At 43.2% G+C, this 22,088-nt stretch overlaps 1 protein-coding gene across 1 annotated transcript in view; it reads left to right on the top strand.

Moving 5' to 3' along the window:
• Window positions 1–20,340, top strand: part of Tmod3 (tropomodulin 3) — a 62,498-nt gene extending 42,158 nt beyond the window's left edge. The window contains exons 4-10 of the mRNA XM_032909290.1: window positions 3,530–3,652; window positions 4,832–4,921; window positions 7,231–7,361; window positions 8,462–8,569; window positions 10,916–11,059; window positions 12,849–12,993; window positions 18,126–20,340. Of these exons, the coding sequence (XP_032765181.1) occupies window positions 3,530–3,652; window positions 4,832–4,921; window positions 7,231–7,361; window positions 8,462–8,569; window positions 10,916–11,059; window positions 12,849–12,993; window positions 18,126–18,160 (776 nt within the window). The 3' untranslated portion in view covers window positions 18,161–20,340. The remainder of the gene's footprint in view (window positions 1–3,529; window positions 3,653–4,831; window positions 4,922–7,230; window positions 7,362–8,461; window positions 8,570–10,915; window positions 11,060–12,848; window positions 12,994–18,125) is intronic.
• Window positions 20,341–22,088: the final 1,748 nt, after the last annotated feature.

The following is a 22,088-nucleotide window of genomic DNA, read 5'->3' as shown; positions in this document are numbered from 1 at the left end:
AGTGCTTGTTCATTTCACTAGCCCGTTTGTTGATTGGCAGTTTTAAATGCTATGTAGAAAGCTTTAGGTTTCATGCAACTCCCCCTCTCTGTTGATATTTGAGATTGGCTCCTGTGCTATCGAGGGTCTGTTCAGAACACTCTTTCATACCCCCAGTGTTTTGAAGAGTATTTCTTCTTTTTTCTCTAGCCGTTTGAGGTTTTAAATTAAGGTATTCCATTTCTAATTGGTTTTTACGTGGCATGAAAGATAACGGATCTAGCTGTGTTCTGCCGCAGGTGACACCCAGTTTTGCAGCACTTTGTTGACTGGACTATCCTTCTACTGCATGCTTTCGGCCACCCTCGTCAGAGATGAGACGCCCACAGCTTTGTCGATGTATTCCACTCCTCTGTTCTGTCCCATTTCTCCTTTTCATTACCAGGCTGCCTCTGTCCCTGTAGCTCCTGTAGCATGGACGGCTTGAGGTCTGTGACTCCTCCAGTTTTGTTCTTGCTCCTTAGGATCGATGTGGCCACCTGCAACTCCATGAGTTCTTGGTGCCCTCGATCTGTGAAATAGCACCCAGATTTTGATGGGCATTGTATTAAATCTGTGATTCATTTTGCTACTAAAGTCATTTTAACAATTAATTCTGCCAATCCAATATCTTCATTGATTTTCTTTTCCAGTGTTTTAAGTTTTCTTTGTAGAGTTCTTTTTAGCAGAGGAAGGAGTGCAATATAAATGGGATATTTTTTTCTACTTTCTTTCTCTTGAGAGTTCATTGTTCGGGGTGTGTGTGTGTGTGTGTGTGTGTGTGTGTGTGTGTGTGTGTGTGTGTGTGTGTGTACACGTGTTCTACTGGTTTTTTATATTGATTTTTGTATCCTGCAACTATATTGTTAGAGCTAAGAGTTTTCTAATAAGTAAGATGGTGGTGTACACCTTTAATCCCAGCCCTCCCAAAGTAGATGCAGGGAGAGGTTTATTAATCAAGTTCCAAGACAACCAGGGCTACACAAAGAAACCCTTTCTTGGAAAGACCAAGGGGAGTGGTGGATTGCATAAGATCTTGTAAGACAATTATATGGTCGGTAATAAGGAATCCTTGACTAATTACTATAGGTAAGACTTCAAGCTCTGTCCCCACTAGACGCTCTGTGGTATGTATGTCACAGCTAGAGCTAAGACTTAAAGCAATAATTTCAACTGGCGCTCTGTGGTTAACATGCCCTCATTAATACAAAGTCAATTTGGATTGACCCAGTGTCAGAATCAGAAAACCCCTGGTTTTGAATTCAAATTTAGGCAGTTACAAAAACTGTTATTCTCACTGTGTTAATTTTTCTGCCATTTTAACAAAAGACCTGAGAAAAACAACTTTGATCCTTTTAAAGGGAAAATTGAGGGCTGGTATGGTAGCACATGCCTTTAGTCTCCTGTACTTGGGACATAGGAGGATCTGAGATCAAAGCCACCCAGGGCTACACAGTGAGACTGTCCTTAAAATGTTTATATTTGCTCGCTGCCCTGGAAGTGTCAGTACATAGTCAGCAGCTCCTTTACCTTGGGGCCTACAGTGAAGTAGAACTCCATGGTGAGAGCATCTGTGGAGCAGAGATGCTTGCCACACGGCAGCCAAGAAGGGGCCAGAAATGGGGTGTCTCCCCAGACCTCTCTAGTAACTTGCTTGTAACTAGTTTCCTTACTCACCCCCAACCCACATCCCAGGGCCATCATGGCCATCATGGATCCCCCTTGGGATTAGGTCACAGCCCTCATGATCCAGTTACTAATAGTGACTGGATTACCAACTGGGAGACAGGACTGCTGCCCAGGAACTTTGAGGTAAGCAGAGCCATGACAACCAAAACAACAGAATGAATCATAACTGACTCGTATTGTCAGTCTGGTTAGCACAGACATCAAACTAGATGTTTCTGCTGAGCACTAGAAATATAGCTGAACTTTTAATCAGATAACCACAGCTGTAGTATTGGATACAGTGCAGCAGTAGAGACTGACAGTCTGTCTTTAGTGCTGGGAATGGTACTCCTAGTACAGAGGAAGTGGAGAGGAAAAGTCCCCAGGCTTGCCTGTCAGCTGGGAGACTGGGGAAGGCAGCAGAGCTATGACTTTTCCCAGGCCATCCTCCTGCCATTGAACGGAAAGCAGATGAGTTAAGCAAGGGTCACATTATCCTCCAGGGTACAAAGTGCAGGGTGTGGGAGGTGGGAAACAGCTACCCTGTAACCTAGAGAGTTTTAGTCAGGGCTGTATGTCAGGGGCGGAGGTCACAGGAAAGTAAGCAGATCCTCCAAATCCCAGGGTCCAACTCTCAGACCTTGACAGGAAGGAAGCTCCTGATATGTTCTCAAAATGGTTCAGCACTCAAGAGGCAGAGGCAAGTGGATCTCTGTGCGTTAAAGGCCAGCCTAGTCTACATGGTGAATTCCACAATAGCCAGGGGTACAAAGAGAGACTTTGTCTCAAACAAAGAAAAGAATCAAAAATAATAATAAATCTTTAATTATTAAAAATAACCAAAGAATCTAATGGAAAGTACACAGCAGCATATATAAAGAGATGGGGAGCTTTTAGCAGAGACGTGAAATAACTTAGTTTCCATTTTTTTCTTTGAGACAGGCTCTCATAAGCTCAGGATAACCTTGAACTTCTTTTTTTTTTTTTTGGAGCTGGGAACCGAACCCAGGGGCTTGCACTTGCTAGGCAAGCGCTCTACCACTGAGCTAAATCCCCAACCCTTGAACTTCTAATCTACCTGCATCTACCTACTTCACAGCTAGCTAATGTCCTTGCTTCAGAGGAACAGTTGTCAAGTTTTAGGACACCACTTGGGACATAGAGAAATCTCCCTGCAATTAGAACTTAAGTTTCTGGGATTATATCTGCTGGCCCTCAAGTGACCGTAACAATTTGTAGCTTAACAATAAGAAATTGGATGCCTTTTTAATTTTTATAAATTTTCTAGGGTGTGTGTGTGTGTGTGTGTGTGTGTGTGTGTGTGTGTGTTTGTGTATGTGTGTACATGTGTGTGTACGTGTGTCTTTGGTTTAGAACTCACTGCCATTCTGCTTCAAGTACCCAGTCCTCCTCCCTTGGTTTCTCAAGTGCTTCCATGGTTACTCAGCCAGCTTCATTTAAATATTGAGTCAAAATTTGTAAAAAAGCTCATGATTGCTCCACAAAACAACCGGGCATTGTGCACTCAAGAGGCTGAAGTGAAAGGATTGTGAGTTCAAGACCAGTCCAGGTCACATAAAAGTTGAAGGCCAGCCTGAGCCACAGTGAAATTCTCTCTCAGAACAGAAACAAAAGTAGGCATTTTTGTTTCACAGATGGGAAGATCTTCGGTTATTTTGCTTTTTTAGTGTGTGAAGCCCGGTGTATTGCCACAGGTGCTGCTGACCTGCTAGCCTGCTCGTCTTTTTCAGCTGCTGGTGCCTCAGCTGGTGTGTGTCAGGGGACAAAGGTGGCAGTGAGTCAGTGGCTGTAGTGATGAATAACAAATGCTTCTGTTTTTCAGGGAAAATTTTTATCCCCAAGCAGAAGCCAGTGCAGACCTTTACAGAAGAAACGATATCCCTTGATCCAGAGTTAGAAGAGGCCTTGACAAGTGCTTCAGACACAGAACTGTGTGACCTTGCAGGTACCTCCCGAGATGGCGGTGGGGGGCTTCGAATGACCGTGGCATAGGGCAAGCAGTGCAGGGCCTGTCTGACAAATGCCTGCTTTGTACAATAAATCTGATGGTTGGGGTCCTCTACATACTCTCTATGGTGACATTTTATAGCGATAAGATTTATTTGATGATATTCCTATGTTGCTGTAGTTTAGTCTTCCTAACAACAACTGAAGCTGTTCCGTCAGCTGTGTGCCTGCCCAGTCTGAGCACTGGGAACAGCCTTCAGGGTTACCTTCTGCCCCACTTTATGGAGAGTAATATCAGGAGCTGTAGGCACTTCCCCAGCTTCACTGAATGATAAGGAACATGGCAGACTCCTGTGTCCCCATGGCCAGTTTCCTATCTAAAACACTCTTCCCATTTACTGTACAAATACACACTTTCCTGGGTAGAAAACATGGCATGTGGGAAGACCGTCACACCTGGTAACTAAGAACTGGCGTGTTGGAAAGTAGAGTGAAGGCTCTTAGGAAGGACCGTGGAACGTGGCAAAGGCATGTGTTGTCACAACTCCAGCAGGTGGTGTATTCTGTGTGGAGCAGAGCACCGGGGGCTTTGTAAATGGAAGCTTCCTCAGAGAGCACATCAAAGAATTTGAATGCTTCTGAGAATGCTGCTGCTTGATCCTTAGTGAAAGAACTTAACACTTACTGTAGTCCATGGGCTACCATGCCCAGCCTTCAACTGTCTGTAAGGTGCTGTGTCCTACAAACCCAGACAGCAGACGGCAAGTGCATCTTTTCACTTTCCTCTCCTGGCCACCAGATGGAGCCAAGCACAGGTTTTCCTTTAAGGTCAGCCTGCCTCATGCTGTACTCTAACTTCAAAGACACGAGGAAATAAGAAGGGGATTGGTGGAAATAAATGAGAGGTGTTGGTGACTTGAAACATACCCCACCTCTCCCTCCTGTTTGGGGATGTCAAGTCCATTTTTAGTTTAGTAGGAAAATGTCTGGAGAATGTTAAAATATTCAAAATTTTTGTTTGCAAACTGGGTGCTAGGCTCACACCTATAGTCACAGCTACATGGAAGGCTTCAGCCTAGGAGGTAGAGGCCTGCCTGAGACATTAAAAAAAAAAAGTAAAGATGAAAAGGCTTAGAGCACGTAGAAGTGGAAAGCTCACTGTCTTCTGTCTCTGCAGCAATTCTTGGGATGCACAGCCTGATTGCAGACACACAGTTCTGTGACGTGCTGGGAAGTAGTAACGGTGACGACCAAGAACATTTTCCGAGTGAGTAACTAAAATGCCTGTGAATTCTAATCCTCCGTCAAATATTTTACTTCCTCCTGTATAATATTCAAATATTATATATGCGTGTTAAGCTTAAAATTTAAGTTTGATATTGCTATCACAGAAAGCCATTAAAAATATAAAATGTGTTTACATGTGTGAGTCATGTTTGTAATCCCAAAATTACGAGTGCTTCCTGAGCCAGGTGGTGGTAGCGATGCACGACTTCAATCCTGACACTCAGGAGGCAGAGGCGGCTGGATCTCTGAGTCTGAGACCAGCCTGGCCTACAGAGTGAACTCCAGGGCGGTGCTACACAAACAAACCCTGTCTGAAAAAAAAAGAAAGAAAAGAAGGAAGGAAGGAAGGAGAGAGAAAGCTAGCTAGCTGGCTTCCTATTCTTCTGGAAGGCGGAAGTTCAGTTTCTGCTTTTGTAGCTCAGTCACCTGCAACTCCAGTTCCCAGGATCCAGTGCCCATTCCAGGCCTCCAAGGGCCCCACACCTGTGGCACACACACACACATAAAGTGAAATAGATGGTTTTAAAATCAAATTTAAGGGCTGGAGAGATGGCTCAGTGGTTAAGAGCACTGACTGCTCTCCCACAGGACCTGAGTTCAGTTCCCAGCAACCACATGGTGGCTCACAACCATCTGTAATGGGAGTTGATGTTTCTTCTGGTGTGTCTGAAGACAGCTTCAGTGTACTCATATAAATAAGATAAATATTTTTTATTTTTTTGAAACAAGGTCTCACTGTGTAGGCTTAGCTGATCTTGAACCTCAGCTCTGGGTCCTGAGTCCTGTCAGATGTAATGGGAACTACCTTTGCCACATAAATGCTAATGGCAAACAGTAGAAACACTAGACAAGAGTAGGGTGTTTAATTTGCCTTGGTTTTTACAGTTGTTTTGCAGTGAGGATCTAACCGAGGACCTTGAGCATACGACGTGACCTTTCCTCCACTGAGCAGCCCCAGAGCAGCCAGACCTAGATTTGTTGACATTTCATTTTTGCTTTGCTAGTTTTTAAGGAACCCATGGAAATTCTAACAGGGTTTCTTTTTTTAAATGTAGGACGTTTTTAAATTCTCAAGGTAAATATATTGTAGCATATTTAAGTATGTCATAAGTATACACACTGCAGAGTACATGTCTCAGAGCTGGAGAGATGGCTCAGCAGTTAAGAGGACCAGCATTTAGTTCCCAGCACCTACATGGTATTCACAACCACCTGTAACTCAAGTTTCAAGGGATCTGGTGCCCTTTTCTGGCCCCAATAGGCTCCTGCATGCATGCAATCTACACAGGCACACATGTGCACATTTATGCACTCACAAATAATTTTTTAAAAAAGAAGTAAATGTCTTTATTCACAAGCCTTATGTAGCCTACCACCCCCCTCAGCTGTTAACCAGTTATCTTGTTTCATAATTCTGGCCCATTTAAAATTTACATACAAATGTATACGCATTATACATCAATTGTCTTTTTAGTAAAATTTAAGTATTTATTACAATTTAATTTCTAAGAACTTTAATTAATATTGTTTACATTTTATGGGTTTTTATGGCTGTTCTGTCTGTATGTATGTCAGTGCACCCATGGTGGCCAGAAGAGAATGTTGGATTCCCTAGGGCTGGAGATGGTTGTGAGCCACTGCGTGGGTGCTGGGAATCAAACCCAGGTCTTCTGCAAGAAGAGCTAGTGCTTTTAACTGCTGACCCATCTCCCCAGCATTCAACTTAATTTTTTAATAATAACACCATTCCTAGGGTTGGTTTCTTTCTTTTTTGTTTTTAATTTACTATGGACTTCCCTATACAGTCTGTCAGGTGTCAATTATTCTCCCGTAACACTCCAATGAAAGAGGTATTGTTCTTGTTAATGTCCTCTGAAGGAGCTGCAGTTTTAGAGTGACAGTGAGCCTTGGTGTCACATGAAGTCGCAGTGAGGGTTTGCAGGCTTATTTCATTCAAACATTTGTATGCTTATCCCTTTTATAGTGTTCTGTACTTTCCCTTGGTTTTTAGCTTTTTATTTTCAGAAATATCCGTTTGTGAGAAAGAAGAAAACATCAGGTATTACTACCTGCCTTCAGCTGTTTCATTAACACTGCTAACCTTGGCAGCCTCCCTCCCCGCAGCTTTTCTGTACTCAATAACATTCATTTAGTGACATAAGTAACTACAACATATCAAGGGTCTTTCAGCAGTTCTGCGGTGTGGGGAGAGACGACCGACCGAGCTGATGTTTCTCCTCTGTCTCAGCTGTCTCAGTCAGCCCTTGCTCTTTCCGTCTGTTCCTGCAGATGTGGTTAAAGGGGAAAAGATTCTTCCAGTGTTTGATGAGCCACCAAATCCAACCAACGTTGAAGAGAGTTTAAAGAGAATTAGGGAAAACGATGCCCGTCTTATTGAAGTTAATTTGAATAATATAAAAGTAAGTATGTTAAAACATGCACTATACATATGTATCAGCATCAACACAGTGTTTGCCATGAGTCAGTGGAACCCAGGGCAATGACATTGTGGTTCTGGTATATAGTGTTAACTCCTTGCTTTAAGGTAAACCATACTAATGGTATTTGAACATAGATTCCCTCAAAGTTTAGAAATTCAGTGTTACAGAAAGTATTAAAAGAATTTATCATAAAAATGTAAGTCCTACACATAGTAAATTAATTTTTAAAATACTACCCACTTTTTTGTGGGTTCGTTTGTTTGTTTAAGACAGGGTCCTTCTGTGTAGCCCTGGCTGTCCTAGAACTCACTCTGTAGACCAGGCTGTCCTCAGCTCAGAGATCCACCTGCCTCTGTCTCCTGAGTGCTGGGATTTGAAAGCATGAGCCACCACTGCCCAGCAAAATACTGCCTACTTCTAAGAACTTTAGTCTTTCGATTTTTGTTTTAATCAAATTTCTGAAGGTATCCTGAGTTGTACAACGAATGTAAAGGCCACTGTCCCATTAGACACTCTTCAGCCCCCTCTGTTCCTCTCTCCACCCTGACAGCTAACTCGCTCTGCTGCCTCCAGCCTGCTAAATGGGATCAGGTTTGCTGCCTTTTGAGTTTGGCCTTTGGCAGAGTGCATTTGAGACTCGCCCACTTTGGGTAGGTTTCACTAGCTGGTCCTTTTCCACTGCGGAGTCATTCTTGCATAGCTTTTACTCATGAGTTACTTAGTCAACATGGATTGCTTCCCGTTTAGAATGGTTATGTGTAAAGTAGCTGCACGTGTGACGTCTTTGAAAAATATGTTTTTCTTTCTCTTGATAAATGCTTAGACGTTGGCTTTCTTACTGGTTTTTTGGGGTTTTTTTTTTTCTTCCAAATTATTATTACTGCTGGTTTGTTTGTTTTGAGGCAGGGTCTCTTTATGTAGTCCTGACTAGCCTAGAACTCTGTGTAGACCAGACTATTTGTTTGTATGCTTCCTGAATATATTTTAAAGCAAACAGTAAGTATAAATGTATTTGACTGATGGATTCAACTTCTCATAAACCAAAATGTGATGGTGTTTCACATTTCTTGTCTTTCAAGAATATCCCAATTCCAACTCTAAAAGATTTTGCGAAGACTTTGGAAACCAACACACATGTGAAGCATTTCAGTCTTGCAGCCACCAGGAGCAATGACCCCGTGGCTGCTGTGAGTATGCCGTGATTGATGTCAGTCATTGATGCCTACAGCCTGTGTGCTACAGTGAGAGTAAACCAATCTGTTTTGTGAGACAGCATCTCTCAGAGTCCGAGACTCTGTGTGATGGGAGATGGTCTTGAACTCCCTCCTTCTCCTGCCTCTACTTCTGAGTATTGTGATTATAGCTCTAAACCACTGCACCCACTTAAACCGTGACTTCCTGTCACAGTCATCTATCCAATTACTTATTTGGGGGGTGTGCACGCGCGTGTGCGTGCGCGTGTGTGTAGATGTATTATGGTGTGTATGGGGAGACCAGAGGACAACTTGTAAAAGTTAGTTCTCTCCTTCCACCATGTGGGTCCCAGAGATGGAATTTGGGTTGTCAGGGTTCACAACCAGTGCCCCACCCACTGAGCCATATTATTGGCCCTAATTTATATATTTATATATTATAACTATATACATATAACATACACATATAACTATATATTATATAATAGTAATATAATATGTATATATTATATATATCAATTTATCAGTCCTCCAACTTCACTAGTTCCCAAGTTCCCACCCAGATCCTTCCTCATCTCCCCAGGCACTGAGTGTTGGAGTGATCCAGGGCGTTCTGCTTTTCACCTTCGCTACTGCCGGGCAAGCTGATTTCAGTGCCTGCTGACGACTCTGGCACTCTTGTCCCCTTTTATCCCTGTTTTTTTGTTTGTTTGTTTGTTTTGTTTTTTGTAAACTATTTTTTTAAAGATTTATTCATTTATTATATGTACACTGTAGCTGTCTTCAGACACACCAGAAGAGGGCATTAGATCTCATTACAAATGGTTGTGAGCCACCTGGTTGCTGGGAATTGAACTCAGGACCTCTGGAAGAGCAGTCGGCACTCTTAACCACTGAGCCATCTCTCCAGCCCCTTATCCCTGTTCTTAACTCTTAACTCTGCCTACTAAGTAGCTGTGCCAGGATGTCTAACAGACACGACTGACCTCCAGACCTGCCCCACACTTCCTTTCCTCACCTTCTCCTACATGGCAGTGTCAGTCTACTTTCCTTGGTAGACAGGCAAACAGTCACCCTAAACTTCCCTTTCTTACAACCTCAGAGCATTTATTCAGTCCTGTCTCCAAAGATTTTTAGAGTCTAGGATAGGCATGCTGGCTCACACAGGTAATCCTTGCTTTCAAGGAGACAGAAGTAAGAGGACTGCCATAAGTTTATCTCCAGCCTGCTCTATATAGCAAGTGCCAGGCCAGTCTGGGCCACATGGTGAGATCTTAGCCAAAAAAAAAAAAAAAAAATAAACACAGACAGACAGACAGACAGACAGACACACACGCACACACACACACACACACACACACACACACACACACACACACAGAGGATGGTGAGATGAATCCGCTGGCCTGACAACTTTAGTTCAGTCCTCAGAACTCACATAAAGGGAGAAAGAGAACCAACTCCAGCGTTTTCCCCTGACCTCCACGTGTGCACCATAATACACGTGCATCCACACACATCGCAAACACACACATAGATACAATCATTGTGTATTGTTTAATTGCCTGCATCTGGGTGCATTGGTGTATACCTTTAATTTCAGCAGTCTGGAAGTAGAAGCAAGCTGTCTCTGTTCCAGGCCAGCTGGGGGCAGCACTGCAAAACCTTTCTTAAAAGGGCATAGAGAAGGCTAGAGATGTAGCTCAGTTAGTAGATGAAGCCCTGGACTTATCCCCAGCACCACACAAACTGAACGTTGTGGCGCATACCTATGATCCCAACATATACTTATAATACCTAGAATTCAGGAAGTAGAGCCAAAAAGGACCAGAAGTTCAAGGCCATCCCAGCCTGGGACTCACAGGGCTAGCTTAGGATATGTGACACCCTGTCTTTAACCACGGTGCTGGTGCATGCCTTTAATCCCAGCACGTGGGAAGCAGAGGCAGACTGATCTCCTAGTGCCAGGCCAGCCATGACCACAAAGGGGGGAAAGGCAGAAAGAGGAGGATACTTTCGGTCTCAACCAGTCCTCACATTTTCATTACTCCTGGCCTGGTCCAAGCAGACTTCTCTTTCCTGGGCTATTGCAGTTGCCTCTCACTGAGCCACCTCTTAGAATGTCAGCACCAGGAAGTTACATGTGACCCAATAATGTAAGGATTGTGGGCGGTACTGTACATGGGATAAGAAAATACACGAGAGACCTGAGCAGTGATGTATAAAACTGGACCAGTGTAAAGAGAAACTTGAGAAGGTTAAATTCATGATTTACGTATGGAACATGCAGTGAAAAAATGGTGCTATCAAATTTTAATCTCCAAATATTTTAATTTCTAGGCTTTTGCAGATATGCTGAAAGTGAACAAAACTTTGAAGAGCTTAAATATGGAGTCCAACTTCATCACAGGCACTGGGGTTTTAGCACTGATTGATGCTTTGAAAGATAATGAGACCCTGTCAGAGCTCAAGATTGACAATCAGGTTTGTGTTCTACTGTAGCAGTTCGGGGGAAACTGTAGCCCCACTGCATCTGGAGACTAGAAGCGCTGGGTTCCTGGAGCTGGAGTAAAACATGGTTCTGAGCCACCTGATGTGGGGGCTGGACCTGGACCTGGGTCCTCGGGGAGAGCAGCAAGTGTTCTTAGCTGCTGAGCCCTCTCACCAGTCTCCCAGGCAGACTTTTTAAAAGGGGGAAATATACATGCTAGGAATATTTCAATATAGAGCAACTTTTAATTTTTTATTTGAAAAATAGCTTTGGGACAGGGAGATGGCTCAGTGGTGACGTTCTTGATGCATAATCATGTGGGCCTGAGTTTGGATCCAGCACCCACAGAAAAGCAGGATGCCACACGGTGTATGTTTAACCCCATCTCTGGAGAAGCAGAGACAGGTGGATCCCACAGGCTCACTGGCCTGCCAGCCCAGCCAAAACAACGAACTTCAACTTCAGTGAGAAATAAGGTGGGGAATGGCAGAGAACAGTCGTCAGTGTCAGCCCCTGGCCACCACACATGCATACTGGCGATGCACCTGCAACCACGTGCCCATGCACACATACATACATACATACATACATACATACATACATACATACATACATACATACATATATGGTAACTTCAGTTGTTTGAAACGATATTTGGCAAATGATTCCGAGAGAAAAGATTTGGTGGTTATATCTAAACCTGAGAGGTAACTCAGTATGTTTGTGATAAAGTCCTAGATGCTTATCCATGTTGTAGTACATGTCAAAACTCCAGTATATACATGTAGTTTCTATTTGGGGACCATTAAAATAATGCCATGGAGCTGGAGAGATGGCTCAGCAGTTAAGAGCCCTGTTGCTCTAGTAGCTAAATGGTAGCTCTAATTTTTTTTTCTGACCTTCATGGACATCAGACATAAACATGGTGCACATACATACATACACATACATACATACGTATCAGTAAGACATATAAACTCATATGCATGAAATTTTTTAAAAATCAAAAAAACTAAGAAAAATAATGTTCTCATGAATCTTCACATATAAATTTTTTATGAACATACATGTTTATTTCTTAGACCTTATACCTACAAGTAGAATTGCTGGAGAGTATAATTCTGTATTTCAAGCAATTACCAAGGGTCCACTTTTCTACATACTTGGTAACTACTTAAACAAACAAAACAAATGAAGGGCCAGGTTGTATTGCCCAGACTGTTCTTGATCTAGGATCAAGCATTCCTCCCACCTCAGCCTACCCAGGACCTGGAACTCTAAGTGCACACTATCATGCCTGATGCTTATCCCTCTTCTCCTTTGGTTAGTTCGTTGGCACCAAGGTTGAGACAGAGTCTTATGTAGCCCAGGGTAGCCTCCACCTTCTCTGTATGAGAGGATGACCTTAAATTTCTGCTGTCGGCCCCCAGTGCTGGGCTCACAGGTGTGCACCACCACACCTGGTCTATGAGGTGCTAGGATTGAAGCCAGAGCTTCGTAGGTATTCAGCAGCACTGCCTGCTGGGCTGTTTCCTCAGCCCTTTCTATCTTCTTCAGTCTACCCATCCTTGAGGATGTGAGGTGCTCTCATGGGAGCCATACGTTTTCATTTCTATATGCGTTTTTGGTGTCTACTGAACTTTTAAAATGTGGGTTTTGTATATGTTGTGGAAGTTGGGAAAACTCGAGATTAACAATCAGTATGGGACTGAGAATCTTAATTACCTAAAACATGTTTTGATCTGGTTTATTAATATTATTCTTTATTTTTTATTCTTCCAGAGACAGCAGTTGGGCACCTCTGTAGAATTAGAAATGGCCAAGATGCTCGAGGAAAACACAAATATCCTTAAACTTGGATACCAGTTCACGCAGCAGGGACCCCGAACCAGGGCAGCCAATGCTATAACAAAAAACAATGACTTAGGTAAGATGTGTGCAGTACTGAGTCATAGTTCCAAATACAACACCAAGCTGTTTTTAGACATACATTTTAACATAGAAAGGGTGCCTGTCTTCAGTGTCCAATACTGCTGGGTCCTTTATACCGGGAGTCAGAGCCAAGCCAGGTTGTAGTGGTCTTCATGTGTTAACCAACTTCTGTGACAAACATGTGATAGCTCAAGTGGGGCTTTCCATCCTTGGCTCTCAGTCCTTGTGCTTTGAAACAAAGTTCATCCCCACCAGAAAGCACGTGGCCCGTTGTCAAGCAGACCCAAGAGAAATTTAGCTTTAGATTATGAAGTACAGAGCAAGTACAGTTTGACTCCCCGCCTCCCTGATGTGGGGCTGGGCCTTCCTGCTGCACCCGCCTGCTCAATCCCTTTTACCACCGAGTCTTGTGCTCACTGACTGAAATGAATCCTGCAGCCCGGGATGAGGTATAAATAAGGTGTTCATGATTTTGTTTCTCTGCGTTTCCAGAAAGTGACTCTCCTTTGAAGTTATGCTATTTACCACTAAAATGTTTATAGGACTCATTCCAGGAGGAAGAATAAGCCCCCAACAGGGCAGTGTTTCCAAGCAGTGTGGTTCCTCTAAGCTTCAGCTGTGTTTGCACTGACATTGCTGTAGCTTGTTCCTTTCGTCCACATTCCATGAGCAGTGAGCAGTATTGTTTAATTTCCTCTCTGTGACAGTTGCCCATAGACAGTGTAGCCACTTGTTTTCAAAAGAGAAAACATCCCTTTGCTGTGCTGTTGATTCTAGATGTAGCTTTCAGTCATCCAGCCTGTCTCGGTGTTGGTTCACTCCTGCAAAGTTGACTTTGCTGTTCAGAGCAGTGTTTCTTACATCTGGGCTGAACTTTGTAAATAGCTGAGACTTTCCTTCCCTTAGAGATTCAGATTTAGAAAAGGGTGGGACTTGGACATATTGACCCTCAACAGGGATTCTAATTCTGTTGTGGGCAGTTCCTCACTGAAATAGCTTATTTCTCTGGGTATTAGGAGGTATTTGGGTTTCTGTGTTCTGACATTAATCCATATCTTAAACACGTGTGCCATATATATTTCTACTTACCACATTTGTCATGCTTTTAAAATTGCCTTTTATTTTATAAGTTAGTTGTAGTTCATTTAAAGTGTCTGTCTCCAGATAAATTTTGGTTTTGAGCGGTGTCGTGCTATTATAGCTCAGGCTTGCCTCAGACTCCTGGTGCTCGCCCTGCCTCCACCTGCAGAGTGTGGATATCACCAGCATGGGCCAGCATGGGCCAGCATGGGCCAGCATGGGCCAGCATGCTAGCTAAACCAGTTCATTCGGGGCATAGGGACCATGTTGCTGTCAAGAGCCATGTTCAAAATCATATCTAGCTCATAGGAGGTATTTAGTAAAAATGGATATACCTCAGGGATAGAGCGCTTGCCTAGCATGTTCAAGGTTTTAGATTTAACCTCTAGCAAAAATCGAAAAGAAGAAGGGGGTGGGGGAGAAGAAAGGGAGGGAGGGAGGATGTGAATAAGGCAGGAGAATTTTATTTTTATTCAGTTACAGTTTTCTGTTAACTATATCATCTGAAAATAATAAATGGATCTTCCATTTACCTCTCCTCTAAAACTACCTTAAATCCCCAAACACAACCAATATATATCACCCCTAGTTATCTCTATCACAGGTAGATGACACCCACAGGAACATAATTGCAACCCATAAACATCGTAGCAGGGAAGTCACTCTTTGCAAGGTCTCAGCTGTTAGTGAGTAAGACTTACTAACAACTGACTACTGTGAAGGATCAAGAATTTTATTCATGGAAAGAAACTGAACCTGGTAGATAAGGACACCAGGTTATATATGCCAACCAACTGCGGCAGATGCCACAGTTGTCACCCAGTCCTTTTCTAGGCACATCTGTTAGAGCCTTCGAGATCTTCTGGATGAGAACAGAAATAGATGACTTCCTGGGCTGCCTCTGGAACATTAAGCAGAGGTGGCTGTCCATAGCAGGGCACTGTGAGGACAGGAAGGCCATGTGGAAGAAGGTGTATCCGTCACAAAGCAGAATTGAGAAGCCCACACTTTCTGCTGGGAATTCTCTAGAGTCCACTGGCATTCCATTCTGATGCAAGCTAGAATTACAGACACGAGCCCCACATGTAAGGTGAAAATAAGGACATTCCTAAGGGTGCATGTGCAGTGGCTTGAATGTGAAAGCAGCAGGTCTGTAATACACTCGCCATGCGCGAGTTTGGAGGAGAGAGACAAGAAGGGCGGGGTGAGGATAATCAGAATGCATTGTGTACATGTGTGAACATGAAGTAGGTCAACATGAAGTAGGTGGGTGGGGAACCTGAGCTGGAGTTAAAAACCCATGACAAAGAACTTGTTTTTTCAATGTTTTATGTTGGAGGCATTTGAGAGCTAATGTAAGCTATGATTAACACAACTCTTTAAAAGAAAACATAACTTTTGTTGGAGACTGAAAGTGAGGTTAGTTAAGACTTACTAACAATTGGCTACCATGAAAGATAAAAAATTTTATTTATGGGTTGGGGATTTAGCTCAGTGGTAGAGCGCCTGCCTGGCAAGCGCAAGGCCCTGGATTCGGTCCTCAGCTCCGGAAGAAGAAAAAAAAAAGAATTTTTTTAAAACAAAATTTATTTATGGTAATAAATTGGACAAGGTAGATAAGAAGGATACCAAGTAACAAAGAATAATCAAAAGTGGTGCTCTGCCCTCTGCTCTCTGCCCTTTGCCCTTTGCCCTTTGCCCTGTGCCCTGTGCCCTGTGCATATAACAGCTGCCTCAGATCTGCTCCATATTCGTTGTCTTTAGTGCACTGTGGACTCTGTCTATAGATACAGAGCCTGGGGACCATGCTTTCTAACACATAGATCCCAGCAGCCTGACAAGACTCAAAACTGACAGTCTCCTGGGCAAGTAACTTCTTCAGCTCTCAAATGGGACTACATCAGGTCTCTGTTCTCACTGTTATAATATCTTCTCGTTGTTTTCTTGCTCTTAGCTATCCATTGAAAAACTTCTGCCTACTCGCCATCTCTCCAGCTAAGACGTGTCACAGCTCTAACAGAAGAGGTTGTATGGGACACATTCAATATGCACTTCAACTTTGACTCAAGCTTGTTACCTGTGGGCTAGCGAACTGCATAATAGCTTCCTGAGGGTTTTTGTTTGCTGTTTTTTCTTGTAGATCCTGTCTGTAACACCTTCTAACATTTTTTATAGCATGCATTTTAACATCTGAAATGGTCTGCCCTCCCCTAAGAATTGCCTGGTGTTTCCTTTTTGGGGTGTATTTGTGTTTTTGTTTCAGGCCTCCTTGGCTGTTTTCTCCCTTAACTTTTCAGTAGACTCTGGAAACGTTAGCTTTTCCCACAGGTTAGTCAGAGAGGCTTGAGGAGGTGAGTACGGCTCACGGAGACGTGTCCTTGGCCTTCAGTCTCTGACTCCACCCAGCCGGTGACTGGACAGTTCTTGTGCACAGCAGCGAATGTCTGGTCCCAGCAGTCAGTAGTCGGAATAGCATGGGAGCCGCCATTACTCTAGCTGGGTACAGAGCAAACAAGATCCCTGATGACTCTCAGCCCTTTCACAGACTGGTGACATCAAACCACTCAGGAGCTCACTAGTGGCAGGCAGGCTCCTCAGCTTCAGGAACTTGCTGTCGTGACCAGCTCCTCCCACAGCCAGTTTTAGCTAAAGAAGGAGGCAGTGACTTGTGACTTATATCCGAAAGAGAAGTGGGGAATCAATAGTCAATCCTCTTGAATCAGAAAATCTGAGTACAAAGTTCCAAAACCAATAGCACAAGAGTGCACATCCTCTGTGGTAGCCAAATTGGCTTTTCTCACTAAAAAGATGGCTCACCGGTGCCTGAGAGCCAGCGTGTCATCCGAGGTGGTGGCTGAAGGTGAGCTCTCGGTACTAAGCACTTTTGTTCTCAGCACTGCTCCGTGAAGCAGGTTATACCTGTAACTGTGGCCGTGAGCTTTAGATACCATTGTTCTCCTGCTACAGAGGAAAGTTGAGAAAGACCCAGAGAGGCTGATTACCACTGCACACACACAGAGTGACAGAGCTGTGGTTGTGTGCCCGCTGACCCTGCCACTTGGCGTTCCGGCCTCTTGAATAGTGCTCAGGTGTAGTGGAGCACTGAAATGGAGTGCTTGGTAATTGCCCTTGGTGACTGACAGTCACAGATAGCATGTTCCTGCAGCTCAGGACCTTTCCTGCCACTAGTGAGCTCAGCAGTGGCTTAATGTCACCAGTCCGTGAAGGGGCTGAGCGTCACCAGACGTGAGCACAGCTGGCTAGCCACTTTGAGCAGCCAGCATTTAGTGCCCAGAAGGAAACTTTATAAAGAGAAGGGAAATTTGGAAAGCAATTGCAAGTCAGTTATTACATTTAAAAATGTTGGAAGTATTTTTATAGATTCCTTCAATGTAAGGAAATATATCTAACCAGGGAACATGCAAATAGTTTTAATAAAGCTTTAAATTTAAAAAAAAAAAAAAAAGAAAAAAAAAAAGCTTTAAATTTTATTTCGTGATTTGTTGTTTTGCCTGTGTTTATGTTTTTGCACCATGTGTGTGCCTAGTGCCTGCATAGCCCAGAAACATGTCAGATCCTCTGGAACTAGAGTTACAGACAGTTGTGAACTGCCATGTGGGTGTTGGGAATCGAACCCACGTCCTCTGAGAGAACATCGAGCCATCTCTTCAGCCCCTAATATAACTTCTTAAGCACAGCTTGCTGGTGTCATTGCAAATATTATTGAACTAATTGATTACTTCTGTAAACTTAGGTGTGTGGTTTTTTCCTATAAGCAAATGACTTGAAAGCTGAGTGCTGAACACTCTGGTTCTAGCCGGCTGTTGTGTAAGCACAGGATTGTAAGGTGTATATATAGCTCTCGTTTGAAGCCTCTTGACTCTCAAGTAAATGACAATGGCAGGTGACCAAGCGTTCTATTAGCGATCGTATGAGTGAGAAGCACTCAGTTCATTGAGATTTTAACTGTTTTATACAGAAACTTGTTCCAAGCATGTTAACATCTTATAATAAACCATGGATTAGTAACAGACTTTTCCCCCACAGTGCGCAAGAGGCGGATTGAGGGAGACCAGCAGTAGCGTGCCCAGCGAGGGGTAACCGCTAGAAGACTGCGGATCACAGAGGCTCATGCGGTGGCAGCAGATGTAAACATGTCCTGGGTGGAAGGGAAAAGACTGGAAATCTTTTTTAACTATATGCATTATTTTCCTAGCTTACAGTATTATATTTGATTTGTAAAATCAGTAATAGGTAGTGTTTTGTATTTGTATCATTTCTACTGAAACCAGTTTAATTGAACGGTTTGTAATGATTTTTAGGTAAAAATGCAGTTGTAGAAAGTTTCAGAAGTCGTGTATGTAAGAATAATTTGAATGAACATCTTGGGGACCAATCTTTTAAATCAAAAGGGATGTTGCTAACTCAAGACTAATGTTGTTCCTTACACATTTATGGTCAGGCACATAGTGGTTTCCTTTTTAAAATCCATGAATTAGGCAAACGTTTGCTTATTCCTTATTAGGGAAATAAAATGTCGGAATGTTAAAAGATGGCTCAGAATCCACTGTATCTACCTGCATAAGCCAAAGCAGGCCTCCAGAAGACAGAACAGCCATCTGTGTGGCGGGTCTCAGCTACACGGGGCTGGTTGTGTGTGTTTGTTTTTTTCCAATAGTCCTTAGTTCTCCCCCACCACATACCTTGTCAAAAATATAGTTATAAGTATTTCTCCTTGCTGTGGGCATTACATTTTTGTAAATGCTAATGGTTAAAAAGGCATCAGAATAGAGGTTATTTTCCCCATAAAAAGGCTCTTGGCCAACACTCAGTTATTTAGAGTAAAAGAGAGAGAAAAAAGAAAGAAAGGTGCTGTTAGATGTAGGAGAGTTCAAGCCTGAGAAGCTCGCAAAATGGCCGTTACACTGAGGAGCAGTGTCGGTCGGGAGCTAGCTATGGTGGCTGGCCCCTAGAATCTTAGCACTCGGGAAGCTACGAAAGGAATAGTGCCAAATGTTCAAAGCCCGCCTGAACTACATAGGAACCTCCGGGTTAGCCTGGGCTACTGAGGACCTGTGTCAGGAAAAGAGAAGAGCACACTTGTCTGGTGAGAAGCGCTACTGTAAGAAGCACAGCTGCAGTACAGCATTGCCTTGATCCCCGCTCCACAGTGTTCAGCCAATCACAGGCGGCTATTCTTCAGACACCCAGCTTAGTAGATGTTTCCTTTCATCTTATACTTTTAAAGTCCATATAATAAAAAATAATTTCTACAGCATAGGTTATCTTTATCACCCGAGTGCTACAGTGACGAGAGTGGGGTGGGTGAGGCTGCCACTGAGGCCCTGCTAGAGGATTTGGGTTTGTATCTATGCTCTGCCCACGCAGCTCCTACAGAAGTAGCAGAGGCACAGCCACAGACAGCAGAGAGGAAGAAGGCCGGTGAAGCATGAGCGGCGTTTGCTTATACCAGCGTGCTGGCCTGATACATTATACAACTGAAGAAAATACTTCATGCGCAGCTTAGGTGTACTCATCTGACTGAGTAGAGGTCTTTCAAGAGCCATAAGGGAGAGCAGTGTTCACCTTGGTCTTTAAGTCTGGCACCTCTTTTTAGCAACAGTATTTTTAAATTCCACGGAGATTTTTATGACATGGTAATAAATTAGGACTTTGCAACAGTTTTCAATTTAAACCAGAGATTTTCTAAACCCTCAGTTTTATTATGTCAAGTTAAATGATTATCTAAGAGAATAGTCTTCACATTTTTAAATTGCCCGCTTAAAAAGCCTTAAACTGCCCATTTTATAAGACTGTATATACATATTTGTCTCAAATTACACTTTTTAGTGGGTCTACATGAAATTGTATACATTCAATTCACCATTAGCAGCTAATATTAATGCCTTAAAAATAGATTTTGGTGCTATACACTTATACTAAAATCTACTATAAGTTTAAAGAATGCGTAAAATGCATTTTCTTAGGGTGCCTGTCATTTCAAAGACCAAATAAACATTTAATGTTAAACATATTAGCAGTTGATCATTTCAAAAAGGGTTTTCATATCCTTAAGTTGCATGTTTTCACCAATGAAATTGGCTGTGTCCTTTCCAAGGGTTACCCTCCTGAACAGTTACATGTAAATAGAACTTTAACAATTGTTTTACAACTGATAATCCCTTAGTGTGTTTTCTTTATAAAGGAGATATAATAAAATTATAAAAGAAAAATGTCTTAATAAAATATTAGTTGTATGCCACATTATCTTTAACCTTTATTGCCACTAAAATAGAAAGTTATATTAAGCTTCATAAAGCCTCATGGTTCCCAGGGCTAGCTTACTTTTTCTGTATAAAGTCAGGAGCCACTGTCACCTCCCAGCAGATGAGTGCTGGCTCACCTGGAGGTACAGCCACTGCCAGCCTAGAGCCTCACAGTGTCTGGCTGTCCTCCTTCCGGACAGCTTCGCTTAGAACAGCATCACCTGAAGATGTGGTACCCAAGAGAAAGGAACCTGTGGGCATCTGAGAGACAACTGCTGTTGCTGCCAGGTATGGGTGCAGCATCTGGGACCTGAATGTGAGCAGAGCTGTCTTCTCCATCAGCTCCACAGGTCACTTCAGTTGTGTCATTACTGCATTATCATTGGTTCCGTGAGTGCCTCCCTATAAAAATCAAGCATGGGGCTGGGAAATGTCTCCATCATTAAGAGAACTGGCTGCACCCAGCACTCAGGAGGCAGGAGCAGGCAGGTCTCTTGAGTTCGAGGCTAGACTGGTCTATGGAGCAAGTTCTAGAACAGCCAGAGCTACACAGAGAAACCCTGTCTTGAAAAAAACAAACAGCAGAGCACCGGCTGCTCTTGCACAGGTCCCAGGTTCGGTTCCCAGCACCCACAGCAGGCAGCTCCCTTCCTCTGGTAACTCCAGTTCCAGATATAATGCCCTCTTCTGGCCTCTGTGGACACCTGCACACATGGTGCACAGCAGAGAAGCAGGTACACACACACACACACACACACACACACACACATACACACACACAGAGACAAATAACAAAAACTGAACACTGTAGATTTTATAATGAACATTTATAACATTTCCTTAATAGAACTGGACCTGGGACCCCACTTTGAAGGCCAGGTGAAAGTAGATCGTAACCGATACGAGTTCACACCCTCGGGGTGACCTCTCACCCAGATACAAGTTCACACCCTCAGGGTGACCCCTCACCCAGATACAAGTTTGCACCCTCGGGGTGACCCCTCACCCAGAAAGACTAGTCCTTTTTCTACATTGTCGGTGTTTTGACAAAGAGCAAATCCTATAAAAATCTTCCTGCTATTACAGTTTATATATTCAGACAAGTTCTAAAACAAATTATCAGTACTTTTTTAAAGTATTATTTGTATGTGTATGTGCACGCACATGGTGTGCATGCATCTTTTTAAACCTCAGTTTGTGTATTTACAACCCATAATCCAGAGAGCCCAGTACCATTTTCACAGGGGCAAGGAGTTTTCTTGCTATCTTGTTTTATTCCAGTAGCTAGCTAGAATATGTTCTCAACTGAATAAACAAAATGACGATAACTCCTAATGACTCCGATGTCTCAACTTTGGTTATTAGGAAAACAGTTGAGTCCATGCAGGGTCAAGGCAGCTGGTTGTGCAGACCAGACCACCCTGCACATCTCAGAATGCCCGAGTGCCAACACTAGTCAGTCAGTCTGGCTTCCTGTGGAGGTTTCCAGCCTGAATGCTCTAGTGTCCGCTCTTAGTCTTTCCATCTGTGTCACTAAGACCCTTGCCCTCCAGGCGATGCAGACGGTGGTGTGCATTTTGTTCTCTTTCTGGGTCTGCTCAGGACACTCGCTGTATCTTTTTTTATGCTCTACAAGTGAGATCCATGTTTGGGTTTAACTTCCTGCAGTATTAGTGAGGGTTTCTGTTGCTGTGAAGAGACACCATCACCACAGCAACTCTCATCAAGGAAAACATTTAACTCT

Source organism: Rattus rattus, chromosome 8 (genome assembly GCF_011064425.1).
Source record: "Rattus rattus isolate New Zealand chromosome 8, Rrattus_CSIRO_v1, whole genome shotgun sequence".
In the NCBI taxonomy this organism is placed as follows: Eukaryota; Metazoa; Chordata; class Mammalia; order Rodentia; family Muridae; genus Rattus; species Rattus rattus.
Note: the sequence above shows the minus strand (reverse complement) of the source record. Positions and strands in the feature narration are given on the sequence as shown.